Below are 17296 nucleotides of genomic sequence, written 5' to 3' on the forward strand. Positions count from 1 at the left end.
CCTTTTATGATGGGGTGACAGCATCGGTGGACAAGGGTCGACAAATGGATATCATCTACCTGGACTTGTGCAAAGCTTTTGACACTGTCCCGCACGACATTCTTCTCTCTAAACTAGAGAGGCATGGGTTTGATGGATGGACCACTCGGTGGATAAGGAATTGGCTCAATGGCCGCACTCAGAGAGTAGTGGTCAACGGCTCGATGTCCAAGTGGAGACCGGTCACGAGTGGCGTCCCTCAGGGGTCCGTGTTGGGCCCGGCCGTCTTCAACATCTTTGTCGGTGACGTGGACAGTGGCATGGAGTGCACCCTCAGCAAGTTTGCTGATGACACCAAGCTGTGTGGTGCTGTCGACACACTAGAAGGGAGGGATGCCATCCAGAGGGACCTCGACAGGCTGGAGAGGTGGGCCCGTGTCAACCTCATGAAGTTTAACCAGGCCAAATGCAAGGTCCTACATCTGGGTCGTGGCAATCCCAGGCACAAATACAGACTGGGTGGTGAATGGATCGAGAGCAGCCCTGAGGAGAAGGACTTGGGAGTACTGGTGGACGAGAAGCTCAATATGAGCCGGCAATGTGCTCTTGCGGCCCAGAAGGCCAACCGCATCCTGGGCTGCATCAAGAGGAGCGTGGCCAGCAGGTCGAGAGAGGTGATTCTTCCCCTCTACTCTGCCCTCGTGAGACCTAACCTGGAGTACTGCGTCCAGTTCTGGAGCCCCCAACATAAGAAGGACATAGACCAGTTGGAGAGGGTCCAGAGGAGGGCCACGAAGATGATAAGAGAGCTGGAGCACCTTTCCTATGAGGACAGGCTGAAAGAGTTGGGGCTGTTCAGCCTGGAGAAGAGGAGGCTCCGGGGTGACCTTATAGCGGTCTTCCAGTACCTCAAGGGGGCCTACAGGAAAGATGGGGAGAGGCTGTTCAGGAGGGCCTGTTGTGATAGGACAAGGGGTAATGGTTTTAAAATAGAGGGAGGTAGATTCAGGTTGGATATTAGGAAAAAATTTTTTACCATGAGAGTGGTAGAACACTGGAACAGGTTGCCCAGAGAGGTGGTGGATGCTCCATCCCTGGAGACGTTCAAGGCCCGGTTGGATGAGGCCCTGAGCAACCTGATCTAGTTGGAGATATCCCTGTTCCTTGCAGGGGGGTTGGACTAGATGACCTTTGAAGGTCCCTTCCAGCCCTAACCATTCAATGATTCTATGATAAAACTGTGCCCTTTTCTGTTTGATTTGAAGATTTTTGTCCTGAAGTTCTTCTGCTGTAGTTTAGGTCACCTTTAGCTGATCATTCTTCTGAAGGCTTTCAAAGGTCGGTCTGAAAATCAGACTTCAGTCAAACAAGGTCACTAGCATTTGACTGGCAATAGTTGAAGTAGTAAACTAGTGAACAGAAGTAAACAAATTTCTTATTATTAATTCCTCCACTAATCATTCTGGTAGGTGTGTATGTTTTCTATTCTGCAGGGACTCCTAATGTACCCTAGTCTACTGGTCATATACTACTCTGGCAGCAAAAACACCATGGACTACAAAACTGCAGGCAGATTTCAAATGTCTTTGGCATGTGAAATGATCTGTACTGAGCCAAGGAGTACAAAGAAGATTGCAAACAATGCAATCTTCTTTGTTAATAGTTTCTTGATTTTTAAAACTTTTATGCCGATTGCTTTCTATACCTTGGTTAAAGACAGCATCAGAATCTTAGCTTAACTCTGATTTTAAATGTCTCTATTTTGTTATATTTTTTTCTGTAAAATTTAGTTAAAATAGGTAACCATAGCTTCATTGAAGTATGCATATGTAAAGAGAGGACAGGTCTTTTTTAACTTCATGGATCTTTAATTGCTTATGAACTTCAAAGAGAAACTCGAAGTTAGATTGATGATGGCACTTTATGGGCTTTAGGTAATTGAATACAACATTGCTGCTGTTTGAATACAACTCTGAAATCCAAATTATGTAAATCTACTGTTTCAGAACTAGCTAGTAGAAATAATCATCATTTTTGCCATTGCAGATTTTTCCTTTGGATAAATCCTCTGACACACTGCTTTCCTATGAATGCATTTTTTTTTTTCATTATGGATATGAAAAAGAAACTATAAGCATGTTAGCCTTTAGCTTTTTGACGTGTGTGACTCCACTTGAATAAGCTTTGACTAACAGTTAATTAAGCACAACTGTCAATGAGTTTCACGGGCTTATGCAGAAACAAACCTTACATTTATGAAAGTATTGGGCTAGGAGAAGGGGGAAAATATTCTGGGAAACTGTGTCAAGCATATTTTTCCTTTCAAGTTGTGCAGTTTGGTTAGGATGGTGTTCAACAGTTCTCTCTCCAAAGTTGTCAATGACCCATCTTTGTGCAGTCATCACATTCTTCCTAGATAAGAAACAGAGAATAGATTATAGCCTGCTATTCATCTGCTAGACCATGATATAATGTTTACTGTGCTGCACCTGTGATCAAAATGATTGTCTCTCCATCGTCTACGAAATTTGAGCTCCAGCAAGTTGTAAGTGTTTGGTCGTCCAAAAAATCCATGCAGCCCCATCTGGCTTCTGAACTCAGTTTTCCTCTTGGATACCGTAAGATGGGTTTGAAATTGTGTTTGTGGAGGCAGGATGATGAGATGAAAAGGAGGAAAATTTCTAATCCTTCCATTTTACATGTCCTTAACAGGGGGAAAGGGACCCTTCCCTTAAGGAAGACTGGTACCCAGGCAACCCACATGGGCTACCTGGCATCTTGCAAGTAGACGCAAATTATTTGATTTTATGAGAGAAGAAAGGGAAAATGGCTTGTTTACTTTTCTCTTCCCTGCACTCCCCCGCCTGACTGAGTTTAAAAAGCTCGGATGAATTCTATGAGAAAAAGCTTAGGTATTGTGTCAGCTCTGCTTCAGACCAGAGAAACTCCTAAGAGGACTGTTATGCTCCCAGCTGATGTGCTGGCCACCAATGAGTGGGAGAAGGAGGTAATTATGGAGAAATTCTGGCAGAGGCAGGAGAGGTACAGTGTGACTCACTCTCCCTTAGAGGTGCGGGACACTTGTGTTCCAGTGCCTTCTCCAGTCAGTGTTGAATTATTTATTCAACCTGGGAAGGAGAAACTGAGATTTATCTTTTTTTTTTTTTCATTTTTTTATTTCAATGGGGGAAATTTTATTTGAAATCTGTTTTGTATGATTTCAGGAAAAAAAAATACTCCCACAGGCCTAGCTGGAAGCTGTGTACTATGCACACCATGGTGTGAATAGGGCAGATAGCTAGTTAAAAATGAATATTTGGACATCTGTGCCTTCTCATGCCTTCAGGGTCTTGCTGGGGAATGATTCTCAAGTGTATGCTGAAAGAATTTCAGCATGTAGATTTCTGGAAAGCTCTTGTTTGGAGAGAAAAATCTGGGCTCCAATTAAGAAAATGCTAGTTTGCATTGCGTGTAAAGAATTGTGTTCATTTATGTGCTAGCTGATTATTTAGCTGTTGGCAGTTTTCTAATATTTGCCTGGCACTGTAAAACAGAAGGCATTTTTTTAAATGTCAGGTGAAATGGTATTTGTGCAGCACCTGATAGTTACTGTCAGAAGAGGAACAAATAAACACGCAGTTCACTGTTTGGAAACAAACCTCTGGATTTCAGCTTGCATGTATTGTCTGTGCTAGCTGATCTAATGGGCAAGCATGAATTGCAAAAGCATCTGACTTTCATGGGTGCCTATCCTGGCCTTTTTGGCACAGAAGAATTTTTCAGCTTTAGAAAGGATTTATTCTACCTGCCAGTGTGATTTATATACCATATGTTTTCTCTTCAGCATCTGGGTATCCATGGCCATAGGGAAGTGCTCTGCCTCATCTGTCGTGTGTGGAAATAGGTTTCTTGTAATGATATTAACTCCTACAGAGCCACTTTATTACCTCCCTGTATTATTTTTTTTCTTGGCAGTTATGTCAGCTATACTGTGTGTGATGTGGAAAGGAGAATACTATGAATTCCTGGTTTTGTTTGCTCTTGGCAGGCACTACTACACTTCCCACCCTTGTGCGCACACCTACCTTGATGATGCAGCCTTCCCTGGATATCAAACCCTTTGTGTCCTTCCCTGTGGACAGCAGCTCTGCTGTTGGATTCTTCCCAAATTTTAACACAGTAAGTAAAGGTGTTTCCACATTTAGCTTCAGTGTGTGCTTTCTAAGCCAGTTCTAATATCCAGTATTGAAGTTGCCTTGAAACAGTGCATGGCTGACACAATTCTAGAGAACCCTTTTTGTCTCTGCTGTAGTGGTCGCTGTTCCCTTGTGCTGGACGTGGTACCAAGCCTTCCCACTGTGAATGGGGCCGATCCTTTTGTAATTGGTCTGTTGGGGTGGTGTTTGCATACTGAAAAAAAAAAACAACCCACAATAGAAACTTGGTAAGTGATAGAATCATCATGTGCATTTCCATGTACTGTAAAAAAGGAAAAAGCAAAAGCTCATGGGAAAACAGGTATGGCAGGTAAGACCTAGATCATCCACTGATGTGAATCAGGCTAAGTCTATTACAGCCAGTGAAGCAACTGGAGGATCTTCTTAATTCTGTATAATGACAATGAAGTCTAAAATTGTGCAGCTGGCCAATGTGAAAAATGTGAACCTGGTACTTTTAGTTTACGGTTAAGTATGTTAGGTTTTTGAAAAAAAAAAATATTATTGCTAAAATAATGTTCGATGCTTCTGTAGCTCTCCATGTTTATCAGAGCAGCAATAACAAAAATACTCCCTTCGGTAGTCTCGCTTCTTTAACAGCTCATAAAATGGTTCTGAATGTTATCAAAACGCTCTTTTGCTATTGCACTTTATCGTTTGTTTAATTAATTATTGTCTTACATGCATCGAGTACACCAAAACCGATATTTTGCATGTTGCCACTCAGGTTTCCATGTGTGGAGGTAATTCAGCATGGAACGAGTCGGCAAATAGTAAGCTAATAGCAATAGGAAGGAAACTGCTCTGGGTCATTTCTGCCAAGTCAGCGAGTATGATCTGTTTGTACGTGACCGCTGCCTGAACTGTGCGGCATCGCGCTTGTCACCGTAATTGTGGGGGGGGTGGAAAGGGAAAAGCAGTGTCACCATCGCCAGACAGTGATCGGCTGAACCGCTGCCAAGAGTTTCCTTTCGCAAGCTCGCCTTCCGTCTGAAGTTAAAACAGCAAGAGGACTTTTTTCTCTTCATGACTTGCAAATACATCGTGCTGACAGGCCTTGTGCTACGGCACACGGTGCTGTGGGGTGGTTATGAGGTAACATATCAGCCAGCTTCTTTCGAATGTCAGCTGCCCAGTGCATGTTACAAACAATAGCAAATGCTACGAGTTCATTGCAAAACACGTATGTGGAAATTGTGCGTTTGAGGCAGATGTGGGGATGTGCGTGTTTATAGATTGGGGAGGAGGATGTGCGTTTGTACAAAGAGATAAAAGATTAAAAAAAAAAAAATCCAGATGTGTTTAAAGTGCAGGACCAGAACTCAATACAATTTTAAGAAAGCAGTGCGTCGTTCTCATCTTCTAAGCATGGTGCAATTCATATTCATTTTCCATCCTCTCTCTAATACATTCGAGAATTTTATTTGTTACTGATTTGTCTGCTTTCCAGTTGCACTGGTTTTATACACGAGATTTTTCGGAGAACTGCACGTAAAGAAATGGAGAACCTTTTCTTTAGGGATGCTGTAGTCATAGAGTAAACCAACATTATTTGCTTACTGGTGGTATTATTGAATTTCTGAGTTGCAGTAGCCTCTAGAGACAGATTAATTTGGATATTTAGACTGTTTTTGCCTATGTACACTAGCTTACGTTTGTCTGGGTTACATTCTGTTTGCCTAATTCCCGGAGTGTTTATCCTTCACACCTGTCATTCCTCTCCGAACTTCTATCAGTTTTATTAAATAAAAAGAGGCCTGGGGTAATCGACAAATATTGTCGACTCAGTGTCTACTTCCTCCCTTGGAATTCTTGATAATTATATAAAATCGTGCTGCTATGCACCACAGACACTGCATGTTTAAACTCTCTTTTTTGAGGAACAGTGGTTCAGCACTACTCTATTTCTAATTCACAGACTTTGCCATTTATCTTGCAGGTATTGATTTTCCCTGACGGTCTTTTCAATGGACTTTAAAGCTCATTGGAAAGCTAAATCATTCATGGTTATCTACTGACAGGCACAGTGGACACCAGCTGTCGTGCACTTCTTTTCTTTCTAAGTTAGCACAACCTTTGCAAATGTAGGTTTCTGTGTTTGTGTATATATAATCTTTTCCTTTTTCACTGTAAAGTGATGGGAAGAGTATGTAAAAGTTTGTAAAAAGCCTTTTTCCAGAAGATAATTTTGAGCGAGTAGAAGCTAAATCCAGTTGACCCATAACGTATGCATCATCCAAAGTGCCATAATTTTTCATCTTGTGCAGGAATGGAACATTAGAAGAGCTTTTTTTCTCTTTCCCACAAAAAAGCCATCATTTGCCTTATGGATCAATCAGGTAATCTATGCAGTTCACTGACAAGAGGACATGTCAAGGACTGTAGACAGTGAAAGCTCTAGTGTGCAGCACTCAATCTCTTTGCCTTCAGTAGGACTGAGGGGACCCTGCAGCACGTGCCAGGACCACTGTTCATGCTTGCATGTGCTCACTGATGATGGCAAAAAGAAATGTGGTCTCGAGAGAAAACTTCTTTGAATCCACCTGTTCATTTTCAATAGCAGTCAGCTATAGAAACATTTTTCTAAACCTTGCCAGGAAATAATTTCTAACTTGATTTCAGTGGCCTGAAAAAAGAAAAGTTTCTACTTTGGAGCTTGATACCATAACTACCAGGACAAGAAAAACAAGGTAAAATATATTAACTACAATCATGTCTAAAATAACACCCCCTACAGTGTTTCAAAAAAAACTTCTCTTATTTATGGAAATATATTTAAAATCTGGGGTAAATCCTTTCTTATATATTTAACTTTGACAGTTTTCAATTCTGAAAACATCTGTGATGCTCCAGATGAAACATCAGTGTTCCCATTTCATTTGTGAAAGTGTTCTGATCATTTGCTTCTCTCCACATGGGGTACTTTCAAATGAAGCACTGAGCAGACTCAGATTTTTTTTTTTTAATAATTTTAAAAGAATTCGTGATAGAATTGTGTGATTTAGTTTAAAATGCCTCCCTTCTGTTTCTCCTAAAAACATTAATAGTTCTAAAAATACTGTGGACGTACATCTAGTACTTATCAGTTCATGTCCCAATTAAATTTGTCTTTGTTCCTTAGGACTTGCTTATTATATAGGAAAAAATAATTAGGGGATGATTGCACTAACTCCTTGGATACATGCCTTTATTCCGCAGTAAGAGTGCCTTTTTGTTTTAACAGATCAACCAGAAAGGGGTCTTCTAAGGGCAGAATGAAGGCTTCGAAGCAGAGAGGTGTTGCAGGATAGGTGCTCTCTTCTTTCCTGGTCTTTTCACAGCACCAGCAAATAGATTTGTCAGAACAGGACAAGCATAATCAGACTGTCACAGTCTGAACCTGACTTGCTGCACACAAGGACAAACCCTCTCTCAGAAGTGCTGCAGCAGCGGATCCAAAGGTGACATCATGTTTGTCCTGGCATCAAGTTCTAAAAGCTCTTGCTCAGTTACTCATACTACTCTGTCTGAAATGCATAGCTTGGGATCAAATTCTCAGCTGGTATTACTTAAAATATTCTTGTTTACAGCAGAATGAGAGACAGCCTTAGAGGAACCTCCCAAATTAGTCCCTCCAGTTTGGAATGGATGTGTACAAAAAGGTATTGTTAAGCAGAGCTCTTTTTTAGCATGCTAAAATGACTCTCATGATTCTTTAACATGTAACATCTTGCATATTGACTACATTTAAAGATCTGTAAGACTTCAAATTCAAGTGCGGAAGTCAATGTTAAGATTACTGTGCTCCCCATTGTGCATTTGTTATAATATAATCTTGAATTTTACACTTGCTGGCTTCCACCACACAGCTTCACCTTTTGTACCATTCTTTCTCTATACCTCCCTAATTTTTTGTCTCATGTCATCCATCTTGCATACTGGATGAAAAAAGAATGCTTTGTGGTCACATCATGGAAGGTTATCATGATGCATGTGTTAAAGTGGCTGAAAACCAGGATTTATCTTGCAAGGCAAACTTAATGATGACTGTCTGCATCTCCCTATAAAGGATGTATGCTCCCCAGGAAAAAAAAAAATCTCAGAACTTCAACACATTCTGCCTTGTCCTGAAATGAGAGCAGCACTACAGGATTCAAATTCAGTAAAAGTGATACAGCCAGGAACATGTCAGTCTGCATAAAAGCAGTATCAGCAATTTCTCAGATTCTATCATCATAGAAAATAATCAGCAATTCATATGCTTCCTTCTGAGTTTGTTATGGCCTCAGGGGTAATCAAAGATTATAGCATCTCTTGTAGCTTTCACATTAGTGAAATATTTTCCATCTAAATACTTCCATAATTGGTTTCTGAATGCTGGTTCATACCTTCATACTTTAGAGGACACGCGGGTTAATGTGGACCAGTTACTGCTTCAGTGTCTGTTTCTCTTCAAGTAGGTTTATGCTGATTCTTTATATTAGAGTGAAGTGGACCAGAAGTATTTTACATCTGCCAGTGAAGGTGAGCCAGCTGGAATGGGCTACAGGAAGGGAAAGAGGAGCTGACTACTAACCTAGTCAGAAATCTTCATCTCTTCTCCAGCATTGGCCCTTCCTGGACTAAGTATCGCCGGCCTACCCCCAGGACAGCTACTGGAAGGGACTAATTTGCACTTTCCTCTTCTGCATTTGCAATTATGTTTGTCACTTTTATGTGCTGCCTCTCTAGTTCTCTTTTGAAAGGCTCAGCAGTCAGCCAAGGCAGCAGCAGAGGTCTGCAGATAAGAGCGCCGGGCACTTGGATCGCTGGTGTCCCTCGCCTTGCTGTGCCAAGTGCCTCTTCTGCATTTGGCACAGCCCCACCACTCGGGAGCTTTCTCTTTCCTTAGCAGGGTCTGGAATCAGCCACTTAACACCCTGCTGAGATGCCAAAGTGTGCTGTGGAGCTCAGGAGGAGCAAATTACAGATACAGCCAACTGGATGTTGCCAACTCGTTATCTGCTGTCCTCTTTATCTAAGTAGCCTGTCCATGTGCTCTGCTTTCCCCTTTTGGACTTGACCTGCTCTGCTCCTCTCCCTCTGAAACACTCTACTCCAGAGAGCAGATGAAGTTTTGTGAGAGCTATACTTTACACTCATTAACAGCACAGAAAGGAAATTTAAGCAGTTAACTTGGAAGGAGAGGTGTTTTGTGGGGTAGCTGGATATTTTGTTTGAGGTTTCTTGTTGGCGATTTTTTTAACTGAGAAATGGCAAGATTGGTGTTTTTTTCTTACAGATGTTTTACACCCTGTTTTATAGTCATGCAGCCACAAAAGGCACTTCAGGTTTGCCTTCTACTCCTTTGTTGAGCACTTAAAAACATTCCTATTTCACTTTTAGTTATAGTGGATGTAATAGTTCATGTTTTCTGAGTCAGCCAGAATCATTCAAATTGCAACACCAGAAATCAGCCTGTTATCTTTTATAAGGGGAATAAAAGAGAATAATAGGTGTTTTCTCAGATACTTACAGGAGAGGAAAACAGAGGTTCAGGAACCACATAATAAAACCCAAATTCCAGCAGGACAGACCCCTGCTCTGTGGCTAGTCTTTGCTTTCTTCTCGGACTCTCTCCTCTCACAGCACCTGGCTGCAGAGCCCCTTTACCCTCCATGTCTTCCTCTTTTCAGTTTCCTGCAGTCCCTTTTCTTTGTGTCCTTAGGCTTTTTGTACCAAGCCAGGAATTCCTCCTTGTCTTTCTATGACTTTGATGCAAACCAGCAGAGACCTCTTTCAACTGTGGCAGCAGTTTTTGGAAAAGCTCTTCTCAGCCTTTGAACATCCTGAAAAATGCTTATTTAAAGTGATATATTTCTCTCATTAAATACTTGAGCCATTTCAGCTGAAACTTTCAAAAAAGATTGAGCTTGAAGCAAACACCTGGTAGGATACACTGAGTTAGATATGGGGGAAAAAGAAAGTAAATTGCTGCCAAAAGCAGGGAGTTGTCAATCAATGTCTGACAGCTTTTACAGTTTGTGTATTTTAACATAAAGATGCAGGTTCCCTAGTTCCTGTGAGGAATCTCTTCAGAACACAACTCTCTGTTAAATCACTGAGCCTAAATAAGTACTTTCCTGCCTTATTTCTAGTCTTTGATACATATTATTCTCAGGAAAAAAAATAATCTTACCTAAAATAATACAGATTGGGTTCAAGGGAGAATCTCTTCAGAAATTAACTACTGTTTAAAGTTTCCTATTGCTTTGTATTTTCTCTGGGGAGTTGGATGGATGAGGTTCCTCCTCTCAGCTCCCAGATCAGCACCAGACAGGAAACCCTGTCTTTAAGGGGAAAGTTCACTGACCTGCACTGGTGAGAAACAGGAGTCACCAGGTCCAATAGCCTTTCCCTGTCACTTTACAGGAGCTTGGTGTCCACAGTGTGATTTTTGAAAACAGGTTCCTAAATTGCTGCAATACATCCATTATTGCGCATACAAGTAATTAGGTCATCAACTAGTTCTTGAAGGAAATACAGTTTCTGCAATACAGATCCTACCATTTGCTGAGTCCTCCAGAAAATCTGTTCCTTGGCTATGTGTTTCATCTCTGTCTTTAGCGAAAGCTTGGAGTTAGTCTCTCCAACGCTTCCACAGTTATTTCTTTCTTTTACTGGTCAGCATAGGGAACAGCTAAGAAGCCTTTATCTTCATTGAATCGCTTTCTTCTCAGGTGGTTAGACCACTGAAGGACGTTTTGCAAATAGACTGTGACAAAAATCTCTCCCCTCAAAGCAAGCAGTCGCAAAATTGTAGTTTAAGACAAACAAGGTACATGTGTTGCACCACTGTGCTGATAAAGGTTTTGCTACTTTCTGATTGTAAGTCTTGTCCGAGGCAAAATTCTAGAGTACGTTTAGAGAAATCTAATTCTCCATGTGTCTAATGGATACAGGACTGGCTGCTTTTGCAGCATCCCAGCTATACGTGGCTGACTTTCCTACCCTCTCTTAGACCATTGTCACAGTGTTCCATGAGAAGCTAATAATTACTGCAATAATAATTAATAAATTGTAAGAAAGTAGCTAAGAATGAATTCTTGTTGTACTCTTTCTTTCTGAATGTGGGTACAGCTAGAGGTCTTCTAATCTAGACACAGTCAATTTTATGACAATTGTCTTTAGCATACCAGAAAACCAATGATACACAGGTTTGAAGCACTGACCAGCTCATTATAACTAACACAGCAAGGCTGATTTGAAGATCTGTGCCTCTCAAACTGGTCTTCTGTTCTCACAGTAGAGATACTATGAACTTCAGCTGCTTCCCCAAGTTAACGCTAGGGAAAGAGGATCGCATTTCTTGCTTATGTATATGTTAGAAGAAACAGGTTTCTGTCTTGTTTTATGTCTCATTTACTTAGATTTAAAGAAAAAAAACCCCACCAAACCAAAAAAAACACCCACAGACTTTGATACTACATCAAGTATCAGGACAGGTTTAATTAGAAATTAAATGTTCTTTTAAAAATTCGTGTCTAAATACAGCACTTTTTAATGAAAAGCATTTTAAAGGCTGTTCGTATAGTGTGTGGTACTGATCAAAAAAACCAAACCCAAACCAGAGAGATCATTATTGATTTTTAAAATAAGAAAGCCTATTATTCCTAACTTACTATGAAGAGTAGATGACAGCTGTCAGCTAGCATACTTATGCAATTCTCAGTTCTGATTTGCTTCTCATTTATATTCAGCCATTTTATACATTTATACTCAAATGTATATATATGCATATAATTTATCCTCTTTTGAAATTATTTTTTGCAGTGTGTGAAAGATATTAATTAATTTCAGAAGACTATGCTTCTTTTGTCTTTATTCTTTCCTGTTCGCAGAATAAATCAAGGCCCTGACTTTGTCCTTAACCTCTCTTTGCACATTTCAGAACTGTAGAGGAAATTCAAAGCTACCTAATGGGGTACCATTCATCTTTGTGTTGTTGGTGTTCTGGAGCAGGCTGGGAGCAAGAAAACTGTCAGCAAAACTTAGAGCAGATTCTTAAGAAGAAAAGGGTCATATCTGAGGATCATCTCAAAGACGAAAGCAAAAATCAGGAATCTTGTTTAGCTCACGTGTTGTCTAAGCTGCTTTTCTGACAACAAACTCCTAGACTTGAGTTGTTTGGCAGGATTCTACAGAAAGTTGATTCTTTGTGTTATTTTACCTTTTATTATTATTTTATTGTCAGATGGTAATAGGTAGTGTAGTAAGAATAGCTTTGCTCTCGGGCTGTTATTGGTTTGATTTTCAGCAAGTCTCAAACTGTAGTATGTTTTTATTTTTTTTTCTGGATCTGGAGGCAAGATGATTTTGGTAGTGGTGTTTTGTTTATCTGAACACAGCAGAGTGTTCTAAATCACTGCAGCCTTAATAATAAATAGAAGTTACATAGCATCTTTCATCAGATGATTTTGAAGAGTTATAAACGTGCTATTTAGACCATTCAGCCTTTTTGTGAGGTTGCAAATATTTTTATCCCCATTTGACAAATGAATAAGATAAGACTCAGGTGAAGTGACTACGTACAGTTAAACTTGTGAGCCAGCAGAGCCACAAAGGGAAGGGAAGTTGTCATATTCCTTGAGTATTAGTTTAACCATTGGGTTTGTACTTGACTTGGTTCTTTTTCTCAGGTTTGGTCTGTCATGGTCCTCAAAGATCACCTTACAGATACAAAGTCTTGTACTATGGTAGAGGAGTAATCTGGGTGCTGATTACTTAAAGCTGATTCAGTTTAGTATATAAAAAAAAAAGCATTAAACTTCAGATACTTGCTTTTTTCCTTGTTCTTCATTTGCTTGGGGATGCAATTCTCTGTTATCCCAAAACATTTTCAGCAGCTTTCTGTTTCTTTATTCCACCTACAAAAATCTTCAGTCTTGTCTGGAGCAGAAAATTTTGTACCACAAGGGTTAAATCTGTTGTTGGTGTTCACATTGCAAACACAATCCTTTTATGCATTTATATACTCATTTGAGAATAAGCCTTATAAGAAACCAGATTCAGATTTTTTTTTCACTATAGTATCTTACCAATTCCTTCTTTCTTTGAGTTATAATAGTCTTTTACATGGCTATTTCTAAAACAGCAGTGGTATTTAATTTTCAGAACATTCTTTCTAAGCCTTTCCTAATAGCAGTTCTCTAAACTAGAGATTATTTTTAATATGCAATAAATATATCCATGGATGAAGAAAAGGAAGGGCAGAGGAAATATTGCCAAAACTGAAAAAATAATAGTAAAAAAAAAAATAAAAAGTGTTTTCTCAATTGTTTTTTTATCTTAATCATATCCCATTATATGGGGAGAAGATAAGAGTAGGGAGAGATTAGAGTTATTTACCTGATCTTTAAATTTTTTTTTTAATAGCAGAGTTTCTTGGTTTAAGCTAGAGAAGTGCAAAGACAGAGGAAGACAAAAGAGCAAAAGATTAGAAAATCCCTGATTTTATTTCAGTTGTACAGTGTAGAATGTTTTTGCTTTTGCTTATGTTGGTCTAAACCACAATTTTGGACTGATTTGAGAGAAACAAAATTCTACCGAGAAGGCTGGGATTCATCCTTGGACTCCTGAGTTTGGTTCAACAAAGTCTTGCGATTCAAACTTTTTAAGTGGAAACCCTACCAAAGCTGTCTCTGCTTCAACATAAGATTCCCAGTTTAGTGATATTTCAGCCAGTTCCCTCTCCCAGGCTGGGTCAGAACACATCCTCAGATAGAGAAGGACGTGTGATGGTGAAATTATTTGTGCTAGCACACAAGAGGAATAAATGGGCATGTCAGTAAAGATTTAGGACTGTGCTTCCCAAGTTGATGCTGAGGCAAGAAGATTAATGCATTTCTTGTCAAAACAAAAAAGATGTGATTAAGTAGGTAACGAGATATTTGAGCATATTCTAACTTTTAGTTAGAATGTTTCAGTGGCATATTGAAAATCTGAAAAGGAGTCAGAGAAAACCTACTAAATGAATGAAGGTTTTTATAGTGGGAGGCTTAGAGAACTGATTTGGTTTATCAAAGAGAAGGTTAAGAGCCGATCTGATTGCAGTGTACGAGTGCCTACATATTCAGAAGATATCTGAGATTAGGGTGGCCTTTAATAGAGAAGCACAACTAAATCGAGTGGTTTATAATAGATGCGGTAAGCATTGCTTCCCCTCTGATGTAAATTAGCTTAGTTGGAAACTTTTAAATGAAGCTGAGTTTTTTTTCCCAAAATTTAGGCTCTAGTTGACCACAAATCATTGGACTTCATAACAGGATGGGCCGAAACTCCCCAGTGAATGAAATTGTGTCATGAATTTTTCTGGAAATCAGTTACAATGGTTCCTTTTGGCCTAAAACAAATCTGTAAATTGCTGCAGACATCGCTTGCAGTATTCTGTGTGGCTGTGAATACAGGCACGCAGAGAGAATCATCCTCATTTCATTTTTCCGTGCAAGCTGTACTTAGAGTAGCACACCAAGTGGCTCTGCATTATGCCATAGGACTGGAGATTAAAAAGTAGGGAGAGGATCCTAACTTCTAGTGGCCAGAGACATAAAATGGGTCTCCCAAATCCAGTACTCCAGCCCTGCAACTCTGTTAACAGAAATAATGTGGAATTTACAAAAATAAAATTAGCCGAACCTTAAGCTCTAAAAGGAAAATAAAGAAGCTGAATTTATTAATATTTCACCTCTTTTAAGGCATAAAAGGTTGTTCCTAGCTCTGGGTCCCCTTTTAGTTTTCTTGTACTAAAAATGAAGTAGAAGTGTAAACTGAAAATGTGTATCTTTCCTTTTTTATTTTTCAAGTACTTACTGTTATTTCAACAACCTCTTGGATAGCTGTGGTATCCGACATGTTAGCAAGTGAATTACAGCAAGATTTTTATTTTGTTTTGAGATGCCTCCAGGCTGATTTCACTGACTAGTAGCAGTGTGTGGAGGTCAGAGCTATCACAGCCACTGTTTTCCTCCGGGAAGCTGCAGTGTGCTGCCAAATTGATCAAGACGGAGAGAGATGATCACAGTGAGAAGTTGCATTCAGAGAGATTTGTCTCAGAGTACAGTGTTGTTATTGTATTTTGGGAACTGTGGGGAAGGGAAGGGAGATATTAGTCCCTGTGGTCTGAATTCTTTCTTAGTTGATGCCTATGTCTTTCTGCACTTGGCAAAAAGCATCTACTCAGAATTTAAAAAGGGAAAAAAAAAAAAAAGTAAAATCATGGACTCCCTGCAACTTGAGTGCATTTGAGTTTGATTTCAATGAGATCCAGATTTCATGCTCTATGCAAACATGCTATGTGTAAGTACATTAAGAGAGCCTGTTAAACAGCAAATGTGATTAAAGCAACCCTCAGTTAGACCACAGGATTATAGTAAAAAAACTTTATAATGCTGTAAATCAATTATTCTTTGTGTTCTAATTAAACATTCACACAAGTCTGTGTGAATCAGCTGCTGGAAACCTGACAGAAGCCTTCCCCTGGCTTGGGTACCAATCATTTACATCTGCCTATTTTTTTCAAACCCTGAACTGTTGTGAAGATCATAGGGATAGAGGTGTGGGGAGGTGATGTTTAGAGAACTGCAGGCTCACCGTAGGCTGTACAGAAATACATCTCTGTGGGGACATGCTCTCTTCTAGTCAAGGAGGACCAATACACAAGAAACATTGACGGCATTCCTACAAGAGAAGGAAGTTGTGCACATCACAGAATCATTTAGGTTGGCAAAGACCCTTAAGACCATTGAGTCCAACCACTAACCTAACACTACCAAGTCCACCACTAAACTATGTTCCTAAGCACCACATCTGCACATCTTTTTAATACCTCCAGGGATAGTGACTCAAACTCTTCCCTGGGCAGGCTGTTCCAGTGCTTGATAACTCTTTCAGTGAAGAAATTTTTCCCAATATCTGATCTAAACCACCCCTGGTTGCAAGTTGAGGCTGTTTCTTGTCCTATCACTTGTTACATGGGAGAAGAGGCTGACACACAGCTTGCTACAAACTCCTTTCAGGTATAGCTTCATTGGTAGAGCTGACTCAAGTCTTCCTGGTGATGAAAAATAAGCAAGAGAATGTATAACAGTATAGCATTGTTTTTAACTGTAAATTATATTTAGCATTAGCCAAATGGGAAATACATTCCCTATTGGGACGAAGCAGCACGAACATGGAGAGAACAGATTCTTGCTAGTTTGCGGTGGCCAATCCTTCTGATTTTATGCTGGGCATTTAAAATATGTGCTCTGTTGAGCATGTGTATTCAGTTCTGTCATTCTTTTAGTCATCATAATCATAGAACGGTTAGCGTTAGAAGCAACCTTAAAGATCATCTAGTTCCAACCCCGCTGCCATGGGCAGGGAAACCCTCCACTACACCAGGTTGCTCAAAGCCTCATCCAACCTGGCTTTGAACACTTCCAGAGATGGGGCATCCACAACTCATCTAGGCAACCTGTTCCAGTGCCTCACCACCCTCAGATTGAAGAATTTCTTTCTTATATCCAATCTAAATCTGCCCTCTTTCAGTTTAAATCCATTTCCCCTTGTCCTATCACTACATGCCCTTGTAAAAAGTCCCTCTCCAGCTTTCCTGTAGGCCCCCTTTAGGTACTGGAAGGCTGCAGTAAGATGACCCCGGAGCCTTCTCTTCTCCAGGCGGAACAGCCCAAACTCTCTCTGCCTGCCTTCATAGGAGGGGTGCTCCAGCCCTTGGATCATCTTCGTGACCCTCCTCTGGACTCTCTTCAGCAGCTCCATGTCCTTCTTGTGTTGGGGACTCCAGAGCTGAATACAGGAAACTGGATATATGTGGCAGAATTTCCAATAAGCTTCAGCATATAGTCATTCTCCACAGTGGCAGTGTGCTTGGTTTTTCCGACAACTGGAGCTCAAACACAGAAGGAGTTGATGTAGGTCTTGTAATCTACAGGATGTTGAAAAGATCTGATCTACGGGATATTTGTTGCTGTTTGCCTACTTTAATGATACTACTACTACTACTAATAATAATAATAATGGCACACAAATAAGGAGTGTTGTCCAACAGTTTAAAAAAATCCCAGAACTTAATTTAGCTGCTC

At 40.1% G+C, this 17296-nt stretch overlaps 1 protein-coding gene across 4 annotated transcripts in view; it reads left to right on the forward strand.

Annotated features, from left to right (window-relative positions):
* ZNF385B (zinc finger protein 385B) overlaps window positions 1–17296 on the forward strand; it is a 161325-nt gene that overhangs the window by 97547 nt on the left and 46482 nt on the right. For 3 of the 4 annotated variants that reach the window (XM_086615481.1, XM_086615482.1, XM_086615480.1), the window contains one exon: window positions 4028–4158. In XM_086615481.1, coding sequence (XP_086471607.1) covers window positions 4028–4158 — 131 coding nt within the window. Of the gene's footprint in view, window positions 1–375; window positions 398–4027; window positions 4159–17296 lie in introns of those variants that run through there. The other variant, XM_086615483.1, reaches the window with a different exon arrangement.

This window comes from Tauraco erythrolophus, chromosome 8 (assembly GCF_009769465.1).
Source record: "Tauraco erythrolophus isolate bTauEry1 chromosome 8, bTauEry1.pri, whole genome shotgun sequence".
Classification (NCBI taxonomy): Eukaryota; Metazoa; Chordata; class Aves; order Musophagiformes; family Musophagidae; genus Tauraco; species Tauraco erythrolophus.